This window comes from Buteo buteo, chromosome 9 (assembly GCF_964188355.1).
Source record: "Buteo buteo chromosome 9, bButBut1.hap1.1, whole genome shotgun sequence".
NCBI lineage: Eukaryota > Metazoa > Chordata > Aves > Accipitriformes > Accipitridae > Buteo > Buteo buteo.
Genome location: NC_134179.1, coordinates 46,187,572 through 46,211,424, shown reverse-complemented (window position 1 = coordinate 46,211,424; position 23,853 = coordinate 46,187,572). Strand labels below are relative to the sequence as shown.

At 49.5% G+C, this 23,853-nt stretch overlaps 1 protein-coding gene across 2 annotated transcripts; it reads left to right on the top strand.

The window, feature by feature from the left end:
• Positions 1 to 34: 34 nt before the first annotated feature.
• On the top strand, positions 35 to 23,400 carry CAVIN1 (caveolae associated protein 1). Of its 2 annotated transcripts, none has more exons than XM_075036594.1 (3): positions 35 to 182; positions 4,376 to 4,839; positions 20,624 to 23,400. In XM_075036594.1, the coding sequence occupies exons 2-3, from the start codon at positions 4,420 to 4,422 to the stop codon at positions 21,287 to 21,289; spliced, it is 1,086 nt and encodes a 361-aa protein (XP_074892695.1). In that variant the 5' UTR covers positions 35 to 182; positions 4,376 to 4,419; the 3' UTR covers positions 21,290 to 23,400. The 2 variants fall into 2 exon arrangements, with proteins under 2 accessions (XP_074892695.1, XP_074892693.1); XM_075036592.1 differs by lacking the exon at positions 35 to 182 and adding an exon at positions 2,482 to 2,569.
• The last annotated feature ends 453 nt before the right edge of the window (positions 23,401 to 23,853 follow it).

Below are 23,853 nucleotides of genomic sequence, written 5' to 3'. Positions count from 1 at the left end.
CGGAGGGGCTGGTGACGTCACCCGCCCGCCGCTGACGCCACTGGTGATGCCGTGACGCAGGCGGTGGCGTCACGGGCAGCGTGGCCGAGGCGCGAGGGCGCGGCCTGCCCTCCCCGCCGGGGCCCGCCCGGCCCGGCCCTCGTTCTCCGTGAGGCGGCCGCGGGGACCAGCGGCAGCCAGAGGTACGGTCCTGGGGGGCCCGGGGCCGCTGGGGCGGGCGGCTTCCCCCAACCCCGGGGTCCTGGGCTCTGCCCCCTCCACCCGCCCGGCCTGTGCCTGGCCGGACGCCTTCCGCCGGTTCCTGCAGCTCGGTTCTGGAGCGGCCAGCTCGGCCGAGCCCTGCGCCCGGCTCATTGGCACAGCTGGGTGCGCCAGCCTCGTGCGCTGCAGCCTCATGCACCGCAGCCTCGCTGCCTTCCCGCCCCAGCTGGCCGAAATAAAAGTTTGCTGGTTGAGGTCAGTAGGGTTATGGGAGATGAAAGAGCGAACATTCGCTCTTTGGAGTCAAATCCAAGTGATGTACAAGCACGCCTCGATGGAGGCGATTCCCTCCAGCAGCCCAAAGGCTAACCCATGGGTGTAGCACTTCATAGCATGGAAATCCAATTAAAGACAAGAAACCTCCCTGCCTGTCAGGGGTTTTCTGCACTAGGCTGGTAATGGAAACGTGGGTCATTGGGAAGGAAGCCAAAAATCACAGATACTTAAGTTAAAATACACTAAACTTCCAAGTACTTCTACTTACTGACCATGTCTAAGTAAATGCTTGGTCTTGATATGATTAAAAGAGGAGCTTTTGCAATAGCAAGAATACAATTTAACCACAGATCCCTTTTCACATGGTTGTCTTTGTTTTGAAAGCCCCTTACGGTGTACAGCACAGGGGAGGTGTGATGCCTCTTCAGGATTTGGGCAGGCATTTGCCTCCTTTGGAGTGGAGGATCCTAGTTATTACTGTGTGCTTATTCATAATGCTCTGACAGAGAAGCACCGATGCGGGTGTGGGTGCTGCTCAAGCTCAGAGGAACAAATCCCAAGTGCTGCTCCTAAGAGGTCCTGTGAGACAAAGGACCACCTGCAGATATGTAAGGAAATAACGACATCGTACAGGTCAGCGTGGTGGACTCCAGTCACAGTGAATGACACCGTACGCCAGCAGGCTCAGGCCATGTTAGTGAGGCTAGTGGTGCTGCATGATGGAAATGGCAGTGGCAGGGCTGCTAACATTCTCAGGTTTTGCTTTTATTCAGATATTTGACATCTCTCAAATTGATTGAGAGATGAAAAAGTGAGCAAGTTAGAGGGTTAAATAACATGTATCTTGTCATGGAATTAGTTTGGTGCCTACGAAGTGCATGGCAGTGGCCTATAAAACTGAATTCTCCTCATCTGTGGGATGCATCTAACAGTACAGAAAGCTGCACACATACTGCACATTTCCTCCCCCTGTACTTATTCCCAGGTCCTTGGGAAACAGGGAGGATAATTTTCTTTCTTTTTCTCTGTCCAGTCCATGTCCTCTATACTTGAACTACAGGTGAAGGGATGAATTGCATCAGCTGCATCTTGGTGAAATTTAACTGAGAGTCAGTCCACTGCAAGCTAAAGCCATTCCTTATTTCTGGCAGGCCGAAAGCAGCTGTATCTTGCTATTTAAGAAGTTAGCTGAGCCATTTCATATAGTCACAGGAACTTCCACGGACTGATGTGGAAGCAGATGCTGCACATTGTCATCCTTCATCGTCCTGCATACATCTGACAGAGTTTTTCTTTGAAGCTGAAATATGCTAGTTTTTGTTTGGACTGTCTGTTCCATGTCCATACAAAGAATTCAGTAGTGGTGCTATAAAATCACTGGAATATTGGAATGATCAGTAATATCTAAGGCATAGTGTAAGCGTGGAAGAGTCAAAGATCAAACTGTATCTATGGTACAACAAGAGCAGCAAGGAATTGTTCACACTAGAAGAGATTGAGTCAGAGTTCACGGTCCTGTGTGTTCAAGGCAGCTTGAAGGCTCCAGAGGGGACGCTGCAGTTTGCCACCTATTGGCTTTTCCTGGTATGTCTCCACGGCAGAAAATGGCTGAAATGAAGTTAGTCCTAACATAGAAAATTACTCATCGCATTTTAGCTTGGGGTGTGACTGCTGCATGCACAGCAAGCACTGAGTGTGGCATTTCATCTCTTCTACTGAGTATCAAGAACAAATATAAATTCCTGTTCTGTTGTTTTATCTGACTCTACCTAGATTGACCTACTCAGTCTGATTTTTTTAAATTATTCCCAAATGGGGAAACGAGGCACAGAGACTGCATTGAAGTCACACATGGAATAGATGGCAGACCTAGAGAGAGTGCACTGCTCTGCTTGCATCCTGTCCTGTACCTGAAACTTCATAGCAGATATCTGTGGAAATCCACTCCGAAGCAGACATCCCCAGTGAGAAACAACTGCAGAGCCTCAACGCTATCTGGCTGGAGTGAGGATTTTTTTCATGGAACTGACTCATCAGCAGCAAACACTGGAAATAAATGCTCAGGAAAAAGGTCCCTCCAGGAAAAAACAGGGTATAGAAAAGCAACCTATTTTTAATACATGACATAATACCTATTGTGGAAGCCACACAGCACAATTTACTGATGCACAGTGAAACCAAATCTAGATCAATGGTGCAGTGTGGGTACAACAGCAGTAAAAAGCGAGCTGTCACATGGTGGAGAATACAGGGGCACGGAAAGTGCTGACTGTCATGAGCATTCATCATTAAACAATGTTGCTGTACATCTTGTTTGTGCGTTGTGGGTTTCCCAGCTTGTATGCTTGGAATTAAGCATTTCTTCCAGCACTGTGTTGAGGTAGGCTGTAAGCCTGAAGAAACCAAGTGTTGTAGAGCGTTCATTTTATTTGCCAGTCTGGGGCAAATAGCAAGGGCGGGCTTGACCCCTGCGGGAGGCAGGATGTGCTGAGTATGAATTGCTTGTTGTCAAGGCTACAGGACAAGAGGGAAACAGCAGCCTTCCCAGTCCACCCACAGCCCTTCAGCTGAGCCTGGAAGGGCTTTCTGCTGCCCAAGCCAGCAGAGGCTTCACAGCAGTTCTGTCCATGGGAGCTTGATTCCCTTGGCTGAGTCAACACCTGTGATAGCGAAGAGGGTCTCACCCAGGGTCACTCTCAAGATCTGAATTTTGCTTCTTCGCATTCCTGTGCTTGGTCCTGCTGGGTTGTTGTATACAGTCTTTGGTAGCACCCCCTGAGTGTCTTCAAAGGCAGTAAGCTGGTGATGGCTCCATGAGGCATAAACTTCTGCCAACACTATATAAGACTCTATGAATTGCTTTGTGTCAATACTGAGGTAAAAAGTTAGCAAAATAAGGATTATTTCTTCCCCATGTTTTCCAAAGCAGTATGTACTCTAGTAAGTTCTGAAACAATTAGTATTTTTTTTACCAATAAAGCCTTATGTAACACAATGTATCTGTGCATTGCTTACAAGTACAGTTTTGCATGGCATATGCTGAAGCATGTCCCACATTTAAAAGTCTAGTGACTAGATTTGTTGATGGATAGAGGATTGCAGAGCTGAGATAGCTGCTTTTAGGTGGGAGTGGCCAGCTGCTTCACTTCAGGATTGAATTGTATTTATTCTTTCTGTATTAAATCTGCATAGAGATGTGGTGCACACTGTATATATCATGTGTACACCTACTGTGTACATTCACACACATGGGAGCGTGCATTTTTATGATCCAGAAGTTATGTGCCGTAACTACTGAATCGAAATTGTAGCATTTCTTTAAAGTATTGAAAATCAGGCTGTCATCGTCCTGGAAAAAAAGCTAAGTATTGGCAAAAGATCTGAATTTTCCAGCTGAACTTTAACGTGTGCAGTTGTTTAAACCAGCCTTCCTTTAATGTATACAGCTGTGCCCAGATGGGATTGCTTTCTTCCCAGCAGCTTCCCGAGCCGTTTACTCAAGGTTTTTGTTTTTTCCTCTCATTGCTTATAGTGCCTTTAGACTTATGGTAAAGAAGAGGCAGTTGTAGTTTCAGAGCTTTGCATTCCTCGCTGAGCTGCGCCTGTGTTTGCATGCAAAGCCATTGCCTCCCCTCCAACTATTTTAATCATTTCAGAAAGGGTGGGTCATCAGGCATTTGGCAGCGGGCTCCTTTTATATAGCTGAGGTGGAGTCAGCCAATGACCTGCAAGCCTGGAAAATTTTGCAGGGCAGTTTCACTGGACGGCTTTGCAGAGCTGTGCCATTTGAATTTCAGCACAGACATCCACACACTGTGCTCTCCATTTCTGGCGTGTCTCCCAGCGCAGAGTTTAGCTGAGGCTCGGGTTTAGTTTTCCCTCCTCTCTCTCCCTGCAGTGACAGCTTCTCCGGGCTCTGCTAGCCAGGACTCCCAAGCGATCATGGAGGATACTACTTTGCAAATTATCGAGCCACCAACTGCTTCTGAGGCCTCAGAGGAACAAGTGCCTGAAGAACCCATCAAATCAGACCAGATCAATGGTGTGATGGTGCTGACCCTTCTGGACAAGATCATTGGAGCAGTGGATCAGATCCAGCTGACCCAAACACAGCTGGAGGAGAGACAGCAAGAGATGGATAGCGCAGTGACCAGCATCCAGGGAGAATTGACCAAGCTGACAAAGGCACACACCACCACCAGCAACACCGTGAACAAGATGCTGGAAAAAGTGCGCAAGGTGAGCGTCAATGTGAAAACCGTTCGGCAGAACCTGGAAAAGCAAGCTGGGCAGATAAAGAAGCTAGAGGCCAATGAAGCGGAGCTTCTGAAACGCAGAAACTTCAAAGTCATGATCTACCAGGTAAGAAGCTATTTCACGACTTCTTTATGTCCTGTTAGTGGGTGTTTTCTTTGCTAAGGGTTCTGTCACACTGCATGGTCAGTCCATTACTCACCCAAACTCCCCTGACTGTCTGGCGGTCCCAACTGAGGCGGGTCCAAAGTAGAACTCTCATTCATGATTTAACATTGTCTATGTGTTCTAAGACAAGGTTTGATAGAGTTGCTACATTTAACAGGAATTGTAATGAAAATACTGAGAATGGCCCTAAGCACTCATTGCAATGGACCAGAAGTATCGAAATAACCTGTTTTTTTCTGCTTAGCTAAAAAAAGAACAAGAATGCACTGGGTTCTGGAAGGGGGTATTGTAAATCCGTCTGTCAACATCTTTTCTACTGAGGGGCAACATGTGTATTGCTACGTGGAGAGCGATAGTATTTCAGATTTGTGACATGCATCTGATAACAACAAGAGACAGTAACCCCAGCATTGGGGTTAATCTCACTGACTAGGACAGATAGAGTCATTAGAGAAAATACAGAACAGCTCCTTGAGCTCATTAGTACTCGGGTCTGCCATTGTGCTTGTACAGATTTTCACATTCTTTTTTCTGCAACCTGCAAGTCTTGAATCTTCTAGTTGTCTGGTTTCAATAACAGCTTTAGTTTGCTTGATGTTCAACCGCTGCGCTAAGTGTTGGATTTTTCCTTTAATATTAAACAAGAAGAAAGAGAGGAATAGGTTTTTGTCAGTTTTCCTGTCTGGAGTTAGTCTTCCTTATCAGACCAAACTCTTATATTGGGCCACGAAAGAAAAGTGAGGTGAAATAGTTAATGGTTCAGTTAGAAGCCTCTGGGTTAATAATAGACAGCATCAGGGACAAATAGAGAAGCATCTAGTGCTGATCACAGGAAGAGAGAGAAGAAAAACAGAAAAAAAGGGAAAACACTTCTTAGAGCAGGGTTTTTGAAGGGAGAGCTGATCGTAATAGGCTCAGGAATCTAACAAGTACGGAAGCCTGCGTAACTGTGATTCAGAGCTTAAGCATTTGTAGTTTTATCATGCCTGAAAGGCTGAAATACTCAAGCCTGTTCAGATCATACAGACAACCTAACCACTTTTTTTTTTTAAATTTTATTACAACCTCTTTGTATCAGGCTTTTGGAGGAGGATAGAGCTGTCCATGGAAAAATAAAATAGAACTCTAAATGTACTGCAGAAGCAACAGAAATTGCAAAATGAGAAGAGTGAAGGGAATTGTTTAAACGTAACATTCCTTGTGGGTTACGGAAATAGGTAGGAAGCTGGCAAGCTTCTACGTCCTTTGGAAGCATCCTAAACATGGGCAGATTGTCATTTTGTGAGCTGTTCCTTTTGCTTTGCTGTCGCTTATGAATATTGAGTAGAGTTTGAATATGAAAAAGCAATCCTGCTTCTAAAGGAAATCAGGGGCAATGCTCTTGCTGATGTAATGCGGACAGAACAGCCTCCAAGCGAATCAGTTGACAAGGGACTACGGCAGGAATTTTGTGAATCAAGAAGATATTAGGAAGAAAAAAGAATTGTTTGTAATTTGGAACAATTTCCCAGCATGGAATTTAGTGTGATTTGACTGGGAGGCCACAGAGCTCAAGTGAGAAATTCTCCAGGTTTGCTTCTGTGAAATGGAGCATTTTGCGCCCTCATGGAAATCCTCGCACTTCTGCGGGAAGCTTTAGTAGACCATGCCACAAAGAGTAAGGATCCAGTTGTGGGGAGGCCAAAGGTGTGGCAGCAGGCGTGCAGGCTTGTGACAGGCACTGCTAAGGCAAATGAAGGTCTCTTTTGGAGGAGAAACTCTTGATTGTCTCTTAATTTGATGCTTAAACTGAAAAACAAAATCCATGATGGGCTTTTGATGTTAGATGGATACTAGAAAGAAATAGGCAATAATAATACTAATGTGCCTGAGTAACAAATACTTTTATCAAAAGTAGTATTGTGCTGCATTACTGTGGCAAAGACAGACCCATACAATGAGAATTCAATGGCCAGACACGGACCACAGGGAATCCCCTGGAAGAATGGGGTATATTTTTGCAGTATTCTGCAATACCGCTCTTTCTTGCATACGATGGAAGCATAGATTTTTGGTCAACAGAGAATGTTTCTAAATTATATCAATCTACAGTCTGTCTCAGAGCTACACTCATTATTATTTCTCATATAGAAAATAGGGTTGCTTGATAGTTGCATTATTCTGTAGATTGTGCTCCATAAAAACATCATCGTGTAATTTTCAATGTACAGAAACCTGAATTGTATGGCTTGGTGTAAGGAATAATAATCTGTCATATATAGGAGTCTCTCTTATTTGTGGAGACCTTTTATTCTGAAGAAGTTAGACATTTTAGGGGCTCTTGGAAGTTTCACTTTTGGCTTTGAGGGTTTTTATTCTGCTTTGTTTTTCCCTGGGAGGGACAGGATTTTTAGAGTTTGTGTCTTACTGTAATTATGGAGATGTCATTCTTCAGAAATTCCTAACACAGGCTGCCTGTGGGAGTTGCACAGCAGATTTGCAAAAACATCAGGTTACAATTTTGTGTCCTGAAATATTCATATGAATATTTTATCACTGTCAGTAATTCTAGGCACATCAATGACAAGAGTGTTACTTTGTCTGGGATTATGCAAAACAGATAATGCTAACGCATTTAAATCATAAAACTCTATACAGAAAGAAGTGATATTTTTGTGTATACATTGTAAAGGCATTTATCAAATTGAGGATGATGTTCAGCTGCTTTACTGATATTGAACAATGCTATTTGTTGCAAGAAGTCTTGTTGATTTCCGCTGGATTACCCATTTACTAATGTCATCCTATGTTTCAGTATTAATACTCATGAAATTTAAAAAAAAAAGTATCGAGAGTCTATAAAACCAAAACTTTATGATGGGCTCCACCCTGGGGGTCTAAATGAGGAAAATTCAGTGTGTTTTCCTAACTGTGTCTTATCATTAAAAAAAATAAATTACAAAATAACTCTTTTCTAATTCAGTGTTTCACTTCTCAAAACCCACTACCTACCAAAGTTTATGTTACTTTCTTGATAATGTAATTAATTCTGTGATGGTGAGCAACATTATTATTACTTTCTAACTCAGAAAAAGCTGCCTTTAGAAAGCTGTAATTAACTTTCCTGTGCAATTGCATTTTCAGTTGCTATGGCTAAAAATGCAAAGATTTATTAGTCTTTTCTTTTGGAGAACAAGAAATAAACTTGTCTTAAGAGACATAAAAAAATACGTAAAACCAGCGGTGGCTATTTTCAAGCAAGAGAGCTGAGTAAAACAGTAGTCATGCTCTATAGGGATTTAATATTGCATGATTCTGTGGTATGAAGAAATAAAAGGACGTAAAGATAAATCAGCTCTTTACCAGTTATAGATGTTTGATTATTCTCTCAGCGTTGAATATTTAGTCTCCAGCAGTTATGGACGGACTATTTCAGGAGTGCAAATAAGACCTTTTGGCACCTTGGGAGAAGAGGTCAAACTACGTGCAAGGATTGTATTTTGCTAGCTGTTAGATTAGGAGGAAATGAAAATCAAATTTTATTCAGGGAAAGCTTGACCTATCAAGATGAGCCTAGAGCACATCAGCCTGTGTAGTTTCAAACTTTGGGGGAGAAAGTGCAGAACTGAAAATCACTTCCCCTGGGGCTAGCTAAGGGCAAGGCATTAAGGAGAATGTTTGTGGGCTGTTGCTCGCAGTCATGTATATACGTGTGCGCGCTTTCTCACTTGCTCACTCTCTCAAATATACTTTTACCTTATTTTGCCAGGAGCTGCTCTGATTTCTACCGAGGTAAGAGTTTTTGTATTGACTTAACGTAGGATATTAGATCGATTCTTGAGAATAAAATTTGAAAAAAACAACCCCCCTCCAAATTACCACATCTTTTTTTTAAAAAAAACTTGCCTACCAAAGCAAAGGTGACAGACTTTTGACAAGCTGCTGTGTAAACAGAAGTTCAGTACTCTTACCGTAAACAGGACTTGCCTTCCTAAAAAGTCTGATGTCAAGTGACTTATTAGCAGCCCATGGGAACAGAGCTCCTCAGTGCTCCCTTTGTGCCGTCTGTCCTGGGCTCCCGTCTTTCAGAGAAATTGGGACATCAACACATTTAGTTAGAGTGGTTGCTAATAAAAACAAACTGAAGTGACTTCATCCCAAATCTCCTGGGTTTAGGATACAAGAATCTGGGGCTGGTTACTACAGTTCATGATTAAATAATGGATGTCCCATGCAAAAAGCTACTGCTCTAAAACCAGACAGCATGCCACATTCATCTGAAGAACGGCACGTGTCAGCACTTATGTAAGCACAGCATTTTTCTTCCAAATACTTTTCGACAATTAAACTTATTCCTGCAAATGTCAAAGGCCTGATTTTCTTACAGCCAGACAAATGCTTGCAGCGCTCAGCGCACAAATTGAGTATTGAATTTCTATAGTGTGCTGGTCCTTTATTTTGAGGCTCATGTGGGCGCTGAACTCGAGGGAAGTCTGGCTCATGATGCACGGCATTGTTTGCTGGAAAGACAGCGGCCTTTGTCAGAGGTGTGTGGACAGGCTGCTCCCCCACACTGTCAGATTCGGGGGGCTCCTGCGGGGCTCCTCTGCTCTTCAGGTGACTCCAGCGACCGCTCAGAGCCTCGCAAGACGTGGAGTTTCTCTGGGAAGGGCCAGGTGGTTATGAGAGTAGGGTAGAACATGAATCTCAGCCGTACAATGCGTAGGGTAGGTAGGGGTGGACAAGGAAATATAAATAGCACAGCTTGGCTTTTGTGCCTTGAGTGGGCCTTATACGGATGAGAGCAACAAGAGTGTCGTTCATGGGGAGGAGGGATGAATTTCAAACCCACACATTAATGCGACAGATTTGGGGGTCACAGCTGAATTGTCTCATTTTTAGGTCTGTGTTCCTCAGAAGAGAGCACGGAAAAGAACGTGAATTCAGGGTCTGATGAGAAGCACGGGGCAGGGAGCACAGGGTGTACAAACCCATGTACCGCAGCCACCGCACCCGCTGTCCCTGGGCTGCAGTCTTTCTCCACCTCCTAACAGTATGTCAGCTGCCCCGAGCTATGGTTTTGTTTCAAATTAATCATTCTGAAACAAAAACCTTATGAGTCTAATGACAGCAGAGGGTTCATGAGAGCCAGAGTGATCTGCAGTCCCAAAGAATAGCCTGTGTGGGTTACATGCCTTGAATTCAGTGGAGCTTGTCCAACTACAAGCATTAAAGAATAAATAGAAATTTCAAATAAAATTTGAATGACAGTACTGGGGGTAGGCATGGACACTAGGCACCCATGTTACACTTTTCCTGCAAGACCAGTTGGCTCTGTGAGCTCAGGAGCACTCTGTGCTTGAACTTGAGTACCTCTTTGGATCCGGAGCCACGCTGTATGTAGCATCACTTTTTTCCAGTGGTTCACTGCAGAGATTTGCATTGCAGCAGCCAGTGGTTTTTGTATTTATTTTCTGATAATACTTTAAAATAAAAGGCTGGCTTAATTTTGCTGTGAATCCACTCAAAAGCAGCTCTCTTTGTAGCCACAACAGTTCTGATCCCAGGTTCAGTAGAGAGTTACTATGAGCTTCTCACTGGTGGGTTCGTGCATCAGCAACCTGCCAAATCTAAAGAAATGCCTCATCCAGTGACATCTGGTGTGGTCGATGGGGACAGGATATTCTTCTGGTGCTGTATTTGCTTTCGCTTTATTATATTCTTAATTATGTTCTTAAACGAAATACAAAAGAGAATTAATCATGAAGCCTTTGTTAAAAACCACAAAAAAATCTGAATCATACAAACTGATACTCATTAAGAGTTAATATTGTTTGTCTTTGATCCTTTGTCTTTGTTGCTGGAATACAGGGGTCTTAGCCCAGAAAGCTATTGTATCTTCCCTTCTGTTCTCCTGCTTTTGGCCACGGATGAAGCAAAATTAGAGGTGAAAAAATGCCATCCCAGGGGAAGGAAAGAAATATTGTTCACCTCAACTCCTTCAGGCTGCAGCGCTGAATTCAGCTGCATGTTCTCTATCCATTGTAAGGAGCACCATGCTAACATCCTGATGTGCAAAGAATCCTTCATATTCTCTGAACGTTACTGAATTATAAGAGTCTCAAGATAATTATTCACAGGAGACTAAGCCTTAAAAAAATTTCAGGATGTTAATAGCTCTCACTTCCAGGATTTTTCTTAGTGCAGATTATCAGTCTTTCTACCGAAAGACAGCTCTGGACCATGGATTTCTCTTTTGGGGCCGGGAATCAACTGCATTAATATTTCATTGCTTAGGTATTATTTATCAGCAGGTAGTGCCAGGACTGTTTGCTTTGCTGAAATCCTTTCAGCATTATAGTTACATACTGAGCTGTGTGGCAATAAATTGTCTCAGAGCAAAGGGCCAGAGACTGCTCAGCCAGTTGGGTTAAGGCTAGATCAGATGATTAATGGCTCATGAAAATAAAACCAAAGGTAATATTCCTTCTGATCACATATTCCTCTCTCAGGCCTCTCTTGTGCCTATCAGCAGTGGATCTAAGTATCTGTCATGATGTCTGTGTGATGCCAGTGGGACCACTGCACACGGGAGTATAATGAAGTGTGGAATTTGCCAGCCGTGCTCACTGGGCTAGGTGGCTGGAGCGCTGTAGTTTCCAGTGAGATTGTGGCTCATTTACCCATTCTTAAGCTAGATATGAGCCCTCAGCAAAAATAAATTAACCCATCATGGACACACAGCAGGAAAAATTCTCCAAGGCCACATGTAACCAAGTTTGCAGGTCTGGGATTAGAAACCCCAAAGAATTCAAGAAGCCAGTCAGTACTCAGACTGTGCCTCTCTCTGGAAAGATGCAGTACCTTTACTCTCCAGTGTACCGTGGGTGCAAGTTTGACCAGTAGATGGTTAAAAGCTGCTTAGTGTTGCAGGCACTGCAGGACACTGGAAGGGTGTAAGCATCGTGGGAAAGTGGTAGTCCTGCATATTATCTCCATTTCCCCAATTTTATGTAAATGTGAATGCTCTGTAGCTGGCATGTGTCCCTCTGCGTCCTTCAGCATTGCTCACAAGGCAGGCACTGAGCCTGCTGTGGGTGACTCACTGCGCGCTGTCACCCCATCCCAGCTCCAGGCAAGGCACACAGTTTCTGCCGGGCGGGATGAGCGAGCAACCACACTCAGTCTAACACAGTCATTTTTCCAAAGAACGTACTGCTTGACCTAGGCACAGATTAGGTGAAACTGAGGGCTGTTCCTGCATCTTTGCTGAAGCTGCTTTTTGCTACACTACCCAGAAGTGTTGTGTCCTGTCCCTATTTAAGTAATGAGTAGCCTCCACTCTCTAAGGTACTGTGATGCGTCTGTCACCCAGGTAAAGCATGGCAATGACTCAGGCTTTTCGGCAACATGCTTAGCCCTCTTTTATCCTGTTTGGGATAATGTTGTCCTCTTGATTCTGCAAGATCTTCTGCAACTTACAAAGTGCCTGAAGAACTGTGGGTCCATTATCCAGCTGCAAGATAAGACAAAAACCAGAAGCAAAGATGCTCGGTGTCAGTGAGGGAAAATCAAATATTTAGAATAAAAAGTCTCAGGATGTTTAGTCTATAGCTTTATATGAGGATGGAAATGTCAGTATCATCACAGATCTATCTGCAAATCATCTGTAATGCAAACTCCATCTTTACTGGTTTGCTGTTCAGAAATAGCTCTGGAGTTATTAATCAGTTGAGACAGGTTTATCCGGGAGGAGCAGTTCTGAGAGCAAAGCCAGTTCTACAAACAGACTGATAATAGGATCAAAACTTTTTTCTGCTGTCAGAGGGAAAAAAAAAAAAAAAAAAAGGCTTTTCACTCTGCAATCTATTTACTTCTCTGTTTCCTACAGCCCTACCTTTCTTCTGACTCACTGTTAGGAAAAAGCACTTTTCTAAACACAGCCTCCTCCTCTCCCTGTGTCGTTCCTCCCTTGCTTTTCACCATCAGGTTTGAACTAGCTCCAGTGCCTGTACCATGCTGCGCATTCTCACCACCTCATGAAGAAGATAACAGCCCTTTAGGACATAGCTTCCAGGACATAGAGTAACTAGACATGCCTGATAGAAAAAAGTGCCAAGAAGATTGCACAATATGCAAAATTACTGAGGGTAGAAGGACTTTGCTAGTCAGGGAGATACTGCTTGAGAACAAACTGGCTTATCCCTTTCACATTTGCCTAATCCCAACCTATTTTGCTTTTCCCCGCCATATTTTAGATCTTTTCCTTTGTCTCAGCAGTATTCTTTGGTGACTTCTTATTGCAGGATTCGGTAGTCTTCTCTCTAAGGCCTCGAGGCTTCTCTTTTTATGGACCTTTTGGCGATAAAATCTGTCCAACCTTTGGAACGTAAGAATTGAGGTCATGTCTGATTTTGCGGTGAGCGTGTTTGCTGTGTCACTGGGTATAGATGTCTGTAAGCTGCTGGGTATTGTCCAGTGTTGGTGTAGGTCATACACTGACAAAACCAGCGGATGGAGTTCTGGAATCACGCCCGGCTGTTTTGATCTCTCCAGTGTGTGTATTTGAATTAATAAACACAGGGATTTCAAATCACTATCTTTTCATAATCTTACACATAGACGCAAACTCTGCTTTCAGCTACACCACAGAAGTCGGAGATACCTCCAGAACAGCTGACATCAAACCACTCTGTGAACAGCAGTGTGAAAAGAGAGCAGAATCTGGCCCTGTGGCAGTGTTCAGTGTAAACATGCCTGACACCATAGAAGGGATTCTGCATCTCCTAGGACCTGCCATAAATTAGGGAAGGACACTCTTCCTTCTAATAAATCTTTGCTGACTGTCTTTTCTGTCAAAGTTTGCTACCTGGCTTCTCCCTTTACTAAAACATACCCCTGTGCCTTTTCTCTCTGCCTGTTCTCATGCTAATCTGGATTACTTTGTTGGCGATGTTCCTGATCAGATTCCCAGTGGGGGGGACAGGTAAGCTTTTCCATTGTGCTTCCTTTCTGCCGGCCATTGAAATGCAGTTTTCCTCGTCTTAGCCCAAGAAGATCCAGAGTGTGCGCTTTGAGTCTTCGCCAGGGACTGCCCTCTGAGCTGTCTCCAGGAACGGTTCCCTCTGCCCGTGCTGCGGAAAGTGCCATGGCCCAAATCAGCAGAAGACATGCGAGGAGGCAGCAGTTTAGGGCCTCAGCAGGAGTACCCCCTGAAGATCACTTTGAACCTCTTCTGAAACTCTGAAAGCTACTGATTCCAGAGCCTTTGCCTCTCTGCCTGCTTGTGGCTGCTGCAAGCCTTCAGACCTGGAAGGCTGATCTTTCAGTTGGCAGAAATGCCTCCGCTTGTTGACTAATCTGCTTGCTGCATGCTGCTGCCCTAGTTATAATGGATAGTTAGGAGCTGTGATTTTCTCTCAGGCATTACAGGACTTGTTGTGTGCTATTTCTGCAATCTGGGAGGGAGGAATTGCTGTATGGCTTGCACGAAGGGCTAGTAGCCAGGAGCAGTTGGCTCTGCTGATGTCCGCTGTGACTGGGCAAATCCTACCCATTTTCTGAGTCTCAGTTTCTCTCTCTGAAATAGAGACCTGGTAATACCTACCTCCTCAGGCTTCTTGTAATGTTTAGTTTATAAGTGTTTGTGAAATGGTTTGAAGTTGTTTTAAATAGATAAAGGACAGGCAGAGAGCACAAACTGTGTGATGTAAAACTACGGTTGTCTCAGGTAGGCAATGCAGCATCCATTTCTGTTCAGCGGCAGCCCCCCAGCGCTGTTCACTAGGAGCTAGGCTTCTGCACACAGACTGGAGCCGGTGGTGACTTGAACTGTTCTTTATCTAACACTTATCTCATGCCACAAGGGCTGCTGGTGACAGCATAGTCCCCTGCTAGCCTTCCTCTTATTGTGTGGCTACTGGAGAAAATACCCTAAGCTCCAGTTGCCTGCCCTTTGGGTGGTCATCCACTGGTGTGAGCAGCACTGTCTGGTGGGAACAGCCATGTTGGTCAGTGGAGAGGTCTGCCCCAGGAGCCAGGCGAAGGTGAACTCAGCCCAGGAGTCTGGATCTCTGGGGGCAGCTGCCAGGGTAAACTTCTTTTCAAGGAGAGTGACAAGATTTTTTAAAAAGGCAGGGTTTTGTGATATAGCAAGAGAGTCTAATAGCAATACAATCTCCACAGACGTCTGTTCCAGCAAGGCATTGGTGAAGAAAGCACAGCCCTCTTTTCTGTGCAGGGCATCTTTACATCCCTGAGCTCTGCTAGGCTGTGGGTGCTTATCAAGTGTGTTGCTTTTACTTAGGAATAACTGAATCTTCCTTCCTGTGACACTGATGGAAGGTCAGCACAGAAAGTATCCTCTAAGGACTGGCAGAGCAAAACAGTTATCACGGCAATGGGAGAGCAGAACTTTTTCTTCTCTGGCAGGGCTCGATCTGACCTGGAAAGCTGTCTTCTGCCCAGATGCTTTTAATCCTCCCTCAGCCTCCCCCAGGCCAGAGCTTGTCTGACCTGCCCCGGGAGGGCAGAGGAAGGGCTGGCGTGGCGCAGGAGGTGCAGCAAGCTCCAGCTCACCCAGCAGTAGTTGGGATCAGCCCTTTTTGGTCATAGCAGAGCCTGGGGATGTGAGCTGGCCATGTTCTGCGTGTTACAGCTGCATGTCAACCAAACTCAACTGTTTGTGCTGTTGCAATTGTGTAAAAATAACTGAACGAAATGAATTGCAGATGTGATTAGCATGCGCATGTGAAAAATCTTCCATTAAACCTTCAAACTGGAGGTCGGAGTGGCTGGCAGTTTTGGGACTCTGTTTTTTACACTCTTACAATAAGAGCCTCTTCAAGAGCAATCCAGGAGGCCTTCTTGCATTTTGGGAGTGTTCCCCAGATTTGCTGGTGATTCTGCAGTGCTTGAAGAGCTCTGCTAGGCTGGGAATGCAGCTCAGCTTTGTGTCTCATTGGCCTTTTATATGACAGGGGAAGTGTTTACATGTGTTGTAGCAACCAGGCGGTGTGTACATGACCATATGGGGCTGCCTGCGTGACTCACTGCAAGGGAACTTGGGCTTCAAAACAATGTCAGATAAAAAGCCCGCTTAGCAGAGCAAGGCAGAGGCTGGTCGGCCGGGTAGATCTAACGGCCCTGAATTGTTTGAGGTAGGAGGAATACAGAGCAGCCCAGCACCCTGTCAGCTGGCAGCCAGCTGCCTTCAATGCTGGGTACAAGCACCGGGGCCCCGCCGAGTGCCCACAAGGTCTGCAGGCCGTCGGGCTGCCAGTCCCATCGGCTCTGCCAGCGGGAGGGAGCTTCCCAAAGTAAGCCACTTCCCCAGGGAGGTCTGTGCCGAAGGGACAACACAACTGTACGTGTCCAATTGTGAAATGGGCTGGGGGGAGCAAAATGCAAGTGGGCAAAAGAAAACTAGAACTTGGATCAGAGCTGAACCTTTGTGTGAAGCACATCAGATGGCAGTGAGCTCAGTCCCAGCATACACGCAGATGCTGCCTGTCCTTCTGCTGGGCGTTGTTCTGCTTTGTGCACACAGCAGGAAGATTTTTCTTCTGCTGGTATAAATCTTCTGAGAAATCTTGTTTACCCACTGTCTTTGTGCCAGCTGGATTCAAGCTGTCTTAGAGAACAGAACGGGTTTGCGCCTGCTGACTGGGAGCCAAGGTTTGAATGCCCCAACAGGCAGGGATGCCAAGACCCAGGATTTTGGACTCGCCCACTTCAAGGGTCAGTGTTTTCCCAGTAAAAATAGAGTAGTTGGAATGCCTGGTGTTAAAAATGTGGCTCATCTGGATGAGTCATGAGTGAAATAAAGTGCACAGACCATAGTGCCTTGTCCAGAGCAGGGATTTGTGTAGCAGCCACCCGTAGACCCAGGATGGTTCTTGATTGTTCAAGTGAGGTCCCATTGTCCTCCCCCGCAGGCAGATACTCTGTCTGTGTCTGTAGGCATGCTCTGCCCACAGCTGGCAGTGCCCCTTCTCCACAGCAGAAACACCTCTCAAGCAGGGAAGAGGAGACCCTTGGTGGCATTTGGGCAGTGCCTGGGTGCGGGTGGGGAGCTACACACTAGGGATGCTCAGCAGCAATGTACTTGTCCCCATTAAGACGTGCCAGAGCTGTTGGTTGCTCTTGCACCAGCTGTCCTGTGCATAAGCCAGAGTCCGCTAAACCAGCAGGAATGCTCCCTAAGATGCAGGTGGGCTTTGAGTCAGGAAAGTGACCCACGGCACACAGTGCTGAAAATCTACCAGCTGTCCTCCAGCTGGTTATCTATGGCTTGGGTAAGCAATCAGATTGAGGAAGAGTCAGGGGAAAAAAATGCAGGAATTATACCAGGCATAGGAGAGACACACTATCTGGGGGCCTTCGGCTGGCCTGACAGCCCTGCAGCGGGCACGCTACCCTGTCACCCTGGCCCTGCAGGAAAGGGGCTGGGTGAAGGTTGCAAAGGGTTTCCTAAGTGCAGCTGGAGAAAAGCTCTCGGAAACAGTCTCGAGGGGGGGAGGTTGGGATTGGAGACATCCTTACTTATGGGAATAGCTGTGCTCCCTCTTTGTCTCTGTGTTTGAGCAATGAGGGTGTCTCACAATAGAGGCATAAGCAGAGTCTCAAGTCCATGAGCACTGCTGGGCTGGGGCTAGAGCAGCTGCCTGTGGGGACAGTGCGTGGGACAGCAAACGCGTGGGTCTGTACATGAGTGCAGTCTGTGGGAGTTAGGATCAAACAGCCGGGCAGTTGCTGTTCTCAGGGCTGAAGTGGCAGGGATTAGAGAGCTGCACTGACACTCTTAACAGGGGTTGCTCCAGCTGTCCCATGTAGCAGGAGCTGCTGCTCACCACGTCTTCACGGTTGTGAGGCAAGAGTTGCAGGACGCTGCCGAAGTTGGATGGATTTGCTGGTGTAACATGAGGAAAAGTGGTTATTTATGTGGCAGACATAGAGTTTTTGAGGTGGTGTTTCTTTCTGCAGACACATGTTCTGGAGCTAACAAGGGGCTGATAAGTATCTGAGTTTGCAGGATATGGCCTGTTTCCAGTGACAGTCGTGCCAGGCGAGAGGGGGATGCCTTTGTTCTGGCTCATTGTGTTGACTCAGAAGGAAGGAAGTATCTGGAGTTCCTGATGTTCTCAGCTGGTGGGGCAGGATCCCCAGGAGTCTTGGGATTGCTCCAGCAGGTGTTGTTGTGGAGAACAGGATCCCTGCCTTCCCAGTGATGTGGATTTGTTCTGGACTGACCTGACCCTCTGGAGAGCATGTGTATTGTTTTCTCTTGAAGTGGCTAATCAAATGAAGAAAACATATGTTGGCCACTTCACCTTAATCTCCAGAAAGTATTTGGGAGCTGAGCTGTGGTCTGGAGGGTGAAGAGCTTTGCCCAGCGCAGCTCTCTGCTCTGAATAAAACCCAGAACAAAACCCCTGCTTTGGCAGACTCTTTGTGTTTTGACCACGGACACTGCAGCCCCCATGTCGCCTTCACAGCCCAGTGCTCCACAGAGCTGACTTCTTACTGTTCACAAAGTTTTCCCCAGATGCCCTCATCTTTCCAGAACTTCAGCTTGCCCAAGGAACAGCACTGTCCTGACTGTCCTGTGCTTGGGGAAGGATGAGAAAGCAGCTAAAAGCATTTGAATTTCACCCAGGTGAAGCTGTGCTGGAGTCACATATTCAATAAGCTTATGTCAGTTCTTGAGTGGTGTAAGGGAAAGAAGAGCTGGGGACAGCATAGCTGGCTGAGCCAAGCAGCTCCACATCTGCAGACGGACCATCCTGTGCTGCCTCCGACCACGGGCTCAGGCCAGAGCAGCAGCGTGGTGGTGACCTTGGTCAGCTAGAGCAGCAGCACGTCAACGTGGTGGTGGGAGAGCGCTCACGGTGCAGGCATGCCAACACGCCGTTCCTTCCGGCACTGCGTGAGGGATCTGGACATTCTCTGCCGTGGCAGCGCCAGAGAAACCTGCACAGAAACATGGCTGGAGTTGGTGTGGCTCTTTGGGGCTGGGCCTCAGTGGCTGTTTTGACAGTTTGACCATCATGAGCGTCCTGGCTCTTGACATCTGTGTAGCTTGTTAGCTTGCAGCTGCATTGGTGCAGTGGCTACTGCTGTGCAAGCATGACACACAGAGCGTGCAGCCTTGCATGGGAGATGCCATGGCAGATTCAGTCTCCCGGGACACAGGGCAGCTCCGCTCCTGGCATCCCCAAGCTGGGCAAAGGCGAGCCACGCATGTCAAGCACTCGGGGTACCCCAGGGTCTGCCCTTGATTTCACTGGGCCCTGCTCCTGCCAGTGTTGGACTGGGATCCCCCATCCTTGCTCTGTTCAGCTCCTGCCTGCCCTGGGGCTGGAAATGGCACCCGGCCATCCTGCTGCCCAGGCTTTTTCCAAACCTCAGCCCAGCATCTCCACTCTTTGCGTGCCTGTTCCACGCACTGCCTTTCAGCTGCTGCTGGCTTTCTGACAGCGCTTGTCTCAGCAGCTTCATGCTTCTCCCACCCAGCTCCGTAGATTAAAACCCCTTGGGCAATAAATTTCTAAGCCGTGGGCTGCAGCCCTGCAGCTGTGATGCTTCGTACAGTGATGGGCTATTTCCAGCCTGTCCTGGGAACAGAGAGGTGATTCATTGCAGCAGGGACGCACGCTATGTGCTGCTCAGATGAAAACCAATCCCACTCCAGACCTGTGCTCCTCTCCTGGGCACATGCTTGTCCTCTGCCACTGGGATCAGAAACTTGGCTGACCCGGAGGAGCGGAGAAGCTGAATGAATTTACCCCCTGTCCCGAGTAGAGACAGCGTAACCTTGCAGACCTAGCTGTGCGAGTCGGAGCTGCCATCTCCTCTGTCTTCAGATACAGGCTCGGACAAATTCCCCAACTTATCCTCCAGCGGAGAAATGGGAAAAACAGGGCGGCCCGCTGCATCCCAAGAGATGTCCCAGCCCCACATCTGGATCCTACAGGCCTTGGGAAAGTCTGAGTGCAGACTGGGGTCGGCCAGGCCACTGTGTGCATGCCAGGCAGCGTGGCCGGACACCCGGCTCCGGACTGTGCTGCCATCTGCAGCCCAGCACCGCGCTGTGCCCGGGGCCACCGCGGGCCAGACCCTGGCCAGGCTGGAGACCTGGGGGTAGCCAGCGGTCTTACCAAGAGAAGACCACCCAGGGGAAGGAAGCCGAAACGCTGTGGGCTGGGGGGGTACGGGAAGGGCTCTGGGCAGGCGCTGGGGAGCAAGGGGGCACCGCATCGCTCCAGTGGGTTCCCTGCGCCCCTCCACGGCAGGATGTGGGCAGGGGCTTTCGTGGGGCCAGGAGCAGGGAGCGTGCGACGGCCAGGTCCTGGGATGATGATGAAACTGGAGGGGATGGGATTGTGACAGGGGCACAGGAGGAAGGGAAGAGTCTCCAGTTTCAGTGCTGGCTTCCCTCTTCCTGCACTGCTGGAGTCATGGATGGGTTTGGAACCAGCCCAGAGTGAGCAGAGCTGGTATACCTGAGCTTAAATACAGCAGAGCTCTAAGCTGCCGTGGGTAGGGCAGGTCCTCCTTACAGTAATTTATCAGGTGCACCAAGGGAGGATGTGCCCAGGCCTGACGTCGCCTGGGTCTGCTTAGCCGTGGGTCGTAGCTGTGCTTCTGCTCTGCAGCACTGCTGGGCAGGGGGCGGGGGGGCTGGCTCCTGGGGCTGGAAAGGCTGAGTGTGTGTGTCTCACTGGCTCCGCTCTGTGTCTTGCAGGATGAAGTGAAGCTCCCGTCTAAACTGAGCATCAGCAAGTCTCTAAAGGAGGGTGAAAAGCTGGAGAAGGAAGGTGAGGGCGAGGAGGTGCCTGTGGGTGAGGACCATGGAGAGGAGGACCACGTCCAGCTCTCCTCGGATGAAGAGGTGGAGATTGAAGAGATTATCGAAGAGTCACGGGCAGAGCGCATCAAAAGGAGCGGCATGAAAAGAGTGGATGACTTTAAGAAGGCATTCTCAAAGGAGAAGATGGAGAAGACTAAGCTAAAGACCAAGGAGAACCTGGAGAAGACCCGCCACAACTTGGAGAAGACCCGCCACAACCTGGAGAAGAGGATGAACAAGCTGGGCACCAAGATTGTGACTAACGAAAGGAGAGAGAAGATGAAGACCTCTCGGGACAAGCTGAGGAAGTCTTTCACCCCTGACCACACCATCTATGCCAGGTCCAAGACAGCCGTCTACAAAGTGCCACCCTTCACTTTCCATGTCAAGAAAATAAGAGAGGGCGAGGTGGAAGTGAAAGCCACGGAGCTGGTGGAGGTTGGTGGAGAGGAGGGAGAAAACTCAGATCTGCTGCGTGGTGAGAGTCCCGAGATGCACACGCTGCTGGAGATCACGGAGGAGTCCGACGCGGTACTGGTGGACAAGAGTGACAGCGAGTAGGACAGGCTGCAGTGCGGAAGGGTTGTGGACGACGGCTGAACACGTAATCACTCACATTTCGAGATCTCTCTCTGCCCTGGTGCCCCAGGGAAAGTGTACACGATGCATATTTACTACCCTGCAGAGCCGACACCAATCCCCTGCCTGCTTGGACAAGGTGTATTTTATATTTTAGTTTTAGCACACAGAAATGTTAGGAACACGGGACTGTTTTTCTTACACTGTTAAATCACCCTTGGAGACCATTCCTGCCGCAGGCTGCGTGAGAGCCTTCTAGCACCAGACCTGAAGATGGGCTTTGAGTGATGGGACCCAGCCCAGCTGGAGAGTGCTAAAACCAAGATAACGGCTGTACACCTGGAAAGCTCAAGTGTCCTCCATGAGCAAAGACCTGGTGTCAAGAAAGCTTCCTGCCAAGCAGCCTGCCAGCCCACACCACCCCAGCTCCCTGTGCCAGGCTGCACGGCCATCCCTGCAGGCAGGAAGACTCCCAGCACCCAAGCTGGCCACCTCTTTGGGGGAGCAGAGGAACTGTGATGCACCCAGCGTGCGGGAGGGAAGAGCTGAGCAAGTCCTGCTGATGGGCAGAGTGTGGGCGAAGCTGAGCCAGCCGCGTGGCACGCAGGCGGGTCTGCTCCTCTCTGCCCTCCCGAGGACCGGATTACGTGGCAGTGCCTAGTGCGGCTTCGCTGAAAAGCCGCCCCGCTGCCGGGACTGCCGCGGGTGCCTGCGTGCACATCACACAGCCGGGGTCCACTGTTCCTCCCCACTGCGCTGGGGCTGTTGCTGCGACAGCCCCGGGGCTGCGGCAGGAGCAGCGTGGGCCACACGCTCCCCTGCCCGGGTTACAGATCTGGCTGCCAGAGGCCCAGCAGCCGTGGGCGAGTCCTTGCCAGGGCAGGGAGCACCGTGGAGGTGGGGTGCTGGATCTGGTCCCTCCACACCTGCAGGGGTGGTGGCAGCAGGCAGCAAGGTACATGCTCGCTGCCAAGGGAGAGGGGATGTGCAGGCAGCTGTGCGGAAGCAGCCACCACTGGGTGCAGCTTGTTTCCAGAAGGATGTGGGATGTGCTGATGCCATGTGAGGATCTTGACTGTCAGAGAGCAGCCTTGACACCGGTCCAGCACCGGACCTTGAGTATTTCTGAGCATCTGCTTCCTCCAGGGGTCCCGGCACTGCTCAGGCTCGTGCCCAGGTCCTGCGCTTTCCTCCCCGTTTCCCGCTTTCTGCAGCTTCACTCCCTGTCCCCTGCAGCAAGGCAGCACTAGGATAGCACACCGCAGCTTGAGGGCACTGCCCTGGCTCAGCCCGGGGCTGCCACGCTCTGGCTCTCATGTAGGCAGCCACCACTGCAGCACGACCCAGCCCTGCAGGAGCAGGCAGCGAGGCAGGAGGCTGTGTGCCTCGGCGGCTTCGCCCGGGGGAGGCTGATCCTGGTGGGCAGGCGAGGGAGGGACCCGGTCGTGCTCATCCCCGTCTGCTTGCTGGGCTCAGCCCTCCTCTGTAAGCGCAGTCGCTTTCCTCCCCAGCCCGCTCCCCCCAAGCAGCAGGGAGGGCTGCTGTTGCTAACATAACCGAATATATAAACTTGCTTTTCCTCTAAGAATTATTTTCCTTCTTATTGTCTACTGCATCCAGCCTGTCCCCGGCCCAGGGTCCCATCCCGGTGCCCGGCAGACACCTCCCCAGGGCCGTGCCGCCGCCGTCGTCCCCAGAGTTGTGCCCATGCCAGGCCCGTGTGCCGGGCATGTGGCAGGCTGGGGGACGGCAGCGGGTGGCCCTGGAGGCTCCCGGTCGGGCCGGGGGCCCTGCCTCCCCCCTCGGGGGCAGGGGACACAGGCTTTTGGCCGCCCACAGCTCCTGCCCGGCCGTTCCCAGCCCAGCGCGGGCCCGCAGCCCGCGGGTCGCCTCCCCCCGCAGGGCCCACGGGCGGTTTTGACGTCGGTGTTTCTTCTCACGGAGCGGCGGGGCCGGGCCAGCTGGCCCCGAGGGCAGGAGGCCCGGGCGGGCACAGCCGCCGGGGCGGCGGGAGCCCGGAGGAGCTCCCGGAGGGCCGTGCCCGCGGCTGCGTCCCGGCGAAGCAGCGCAACTAATAAAGTCTCTTTTCTAAACCACCAGCGTGCAGCCTCTTCGTGGCGGCGGCCAGAGCCTCGGGGGGACACCCCCGCCACCCCCGCGGGGAGCGGTACGGCATCGCCCCACGCGGGGTCGCTGCCCAGCGCGGAGCACAGGCCCCGCCCGCGGCGGCGCTGCCCCTTTAAGGGGCGGTGGCGGCGGCCGCGGGCCGCGCGCTGACGTCAGGGCGCTGCCCGGAACTCAGCTGGGTTTCCCGCACGGCCGTTCCCGGCAGCCGCTGCCCCCCCCGCCGCGCCGCCCCCTCCCCAGCTCCGCCCAACGGCGGGAGGCGGCGCCGTCCGGGAACAGCCGGCACGGGGCAGCACCCCCCCCCCCCGCCTCGCCGCGAGCCGTGACGAGGCGCGGGGGCGACCGCGCTGATTGGCCGTCAGGGCCCGTCCCTCGCAGGGGCCGCGGGAGCGTCGAGCCGCTATTGGCCGCGCTCGGCG

Coding starts and splice junctions, on each gene's coding strand:
- CAVIN1 (XM_075036592.1), top strand. CDS start 2,497: ATGGAACTGACTCATCAGCAGCAAACACTGGAAATAAATGCTCAGGAA. Junction 2,570..4,375: donor TCCCTCCAGGAAAAAACAGG/GTATAGAAAAGC, acceptor CTCTCCCTGCAG/TGACAGCTTCTCCGGGCTCT. Junction 4,840..20,623: donor TCAAAGTCATGATCTACCAG/GTAAGAAGCTAT, acceptor TGTGTCTTGCAG/GATGAAGTGAAGCTCCCGTC.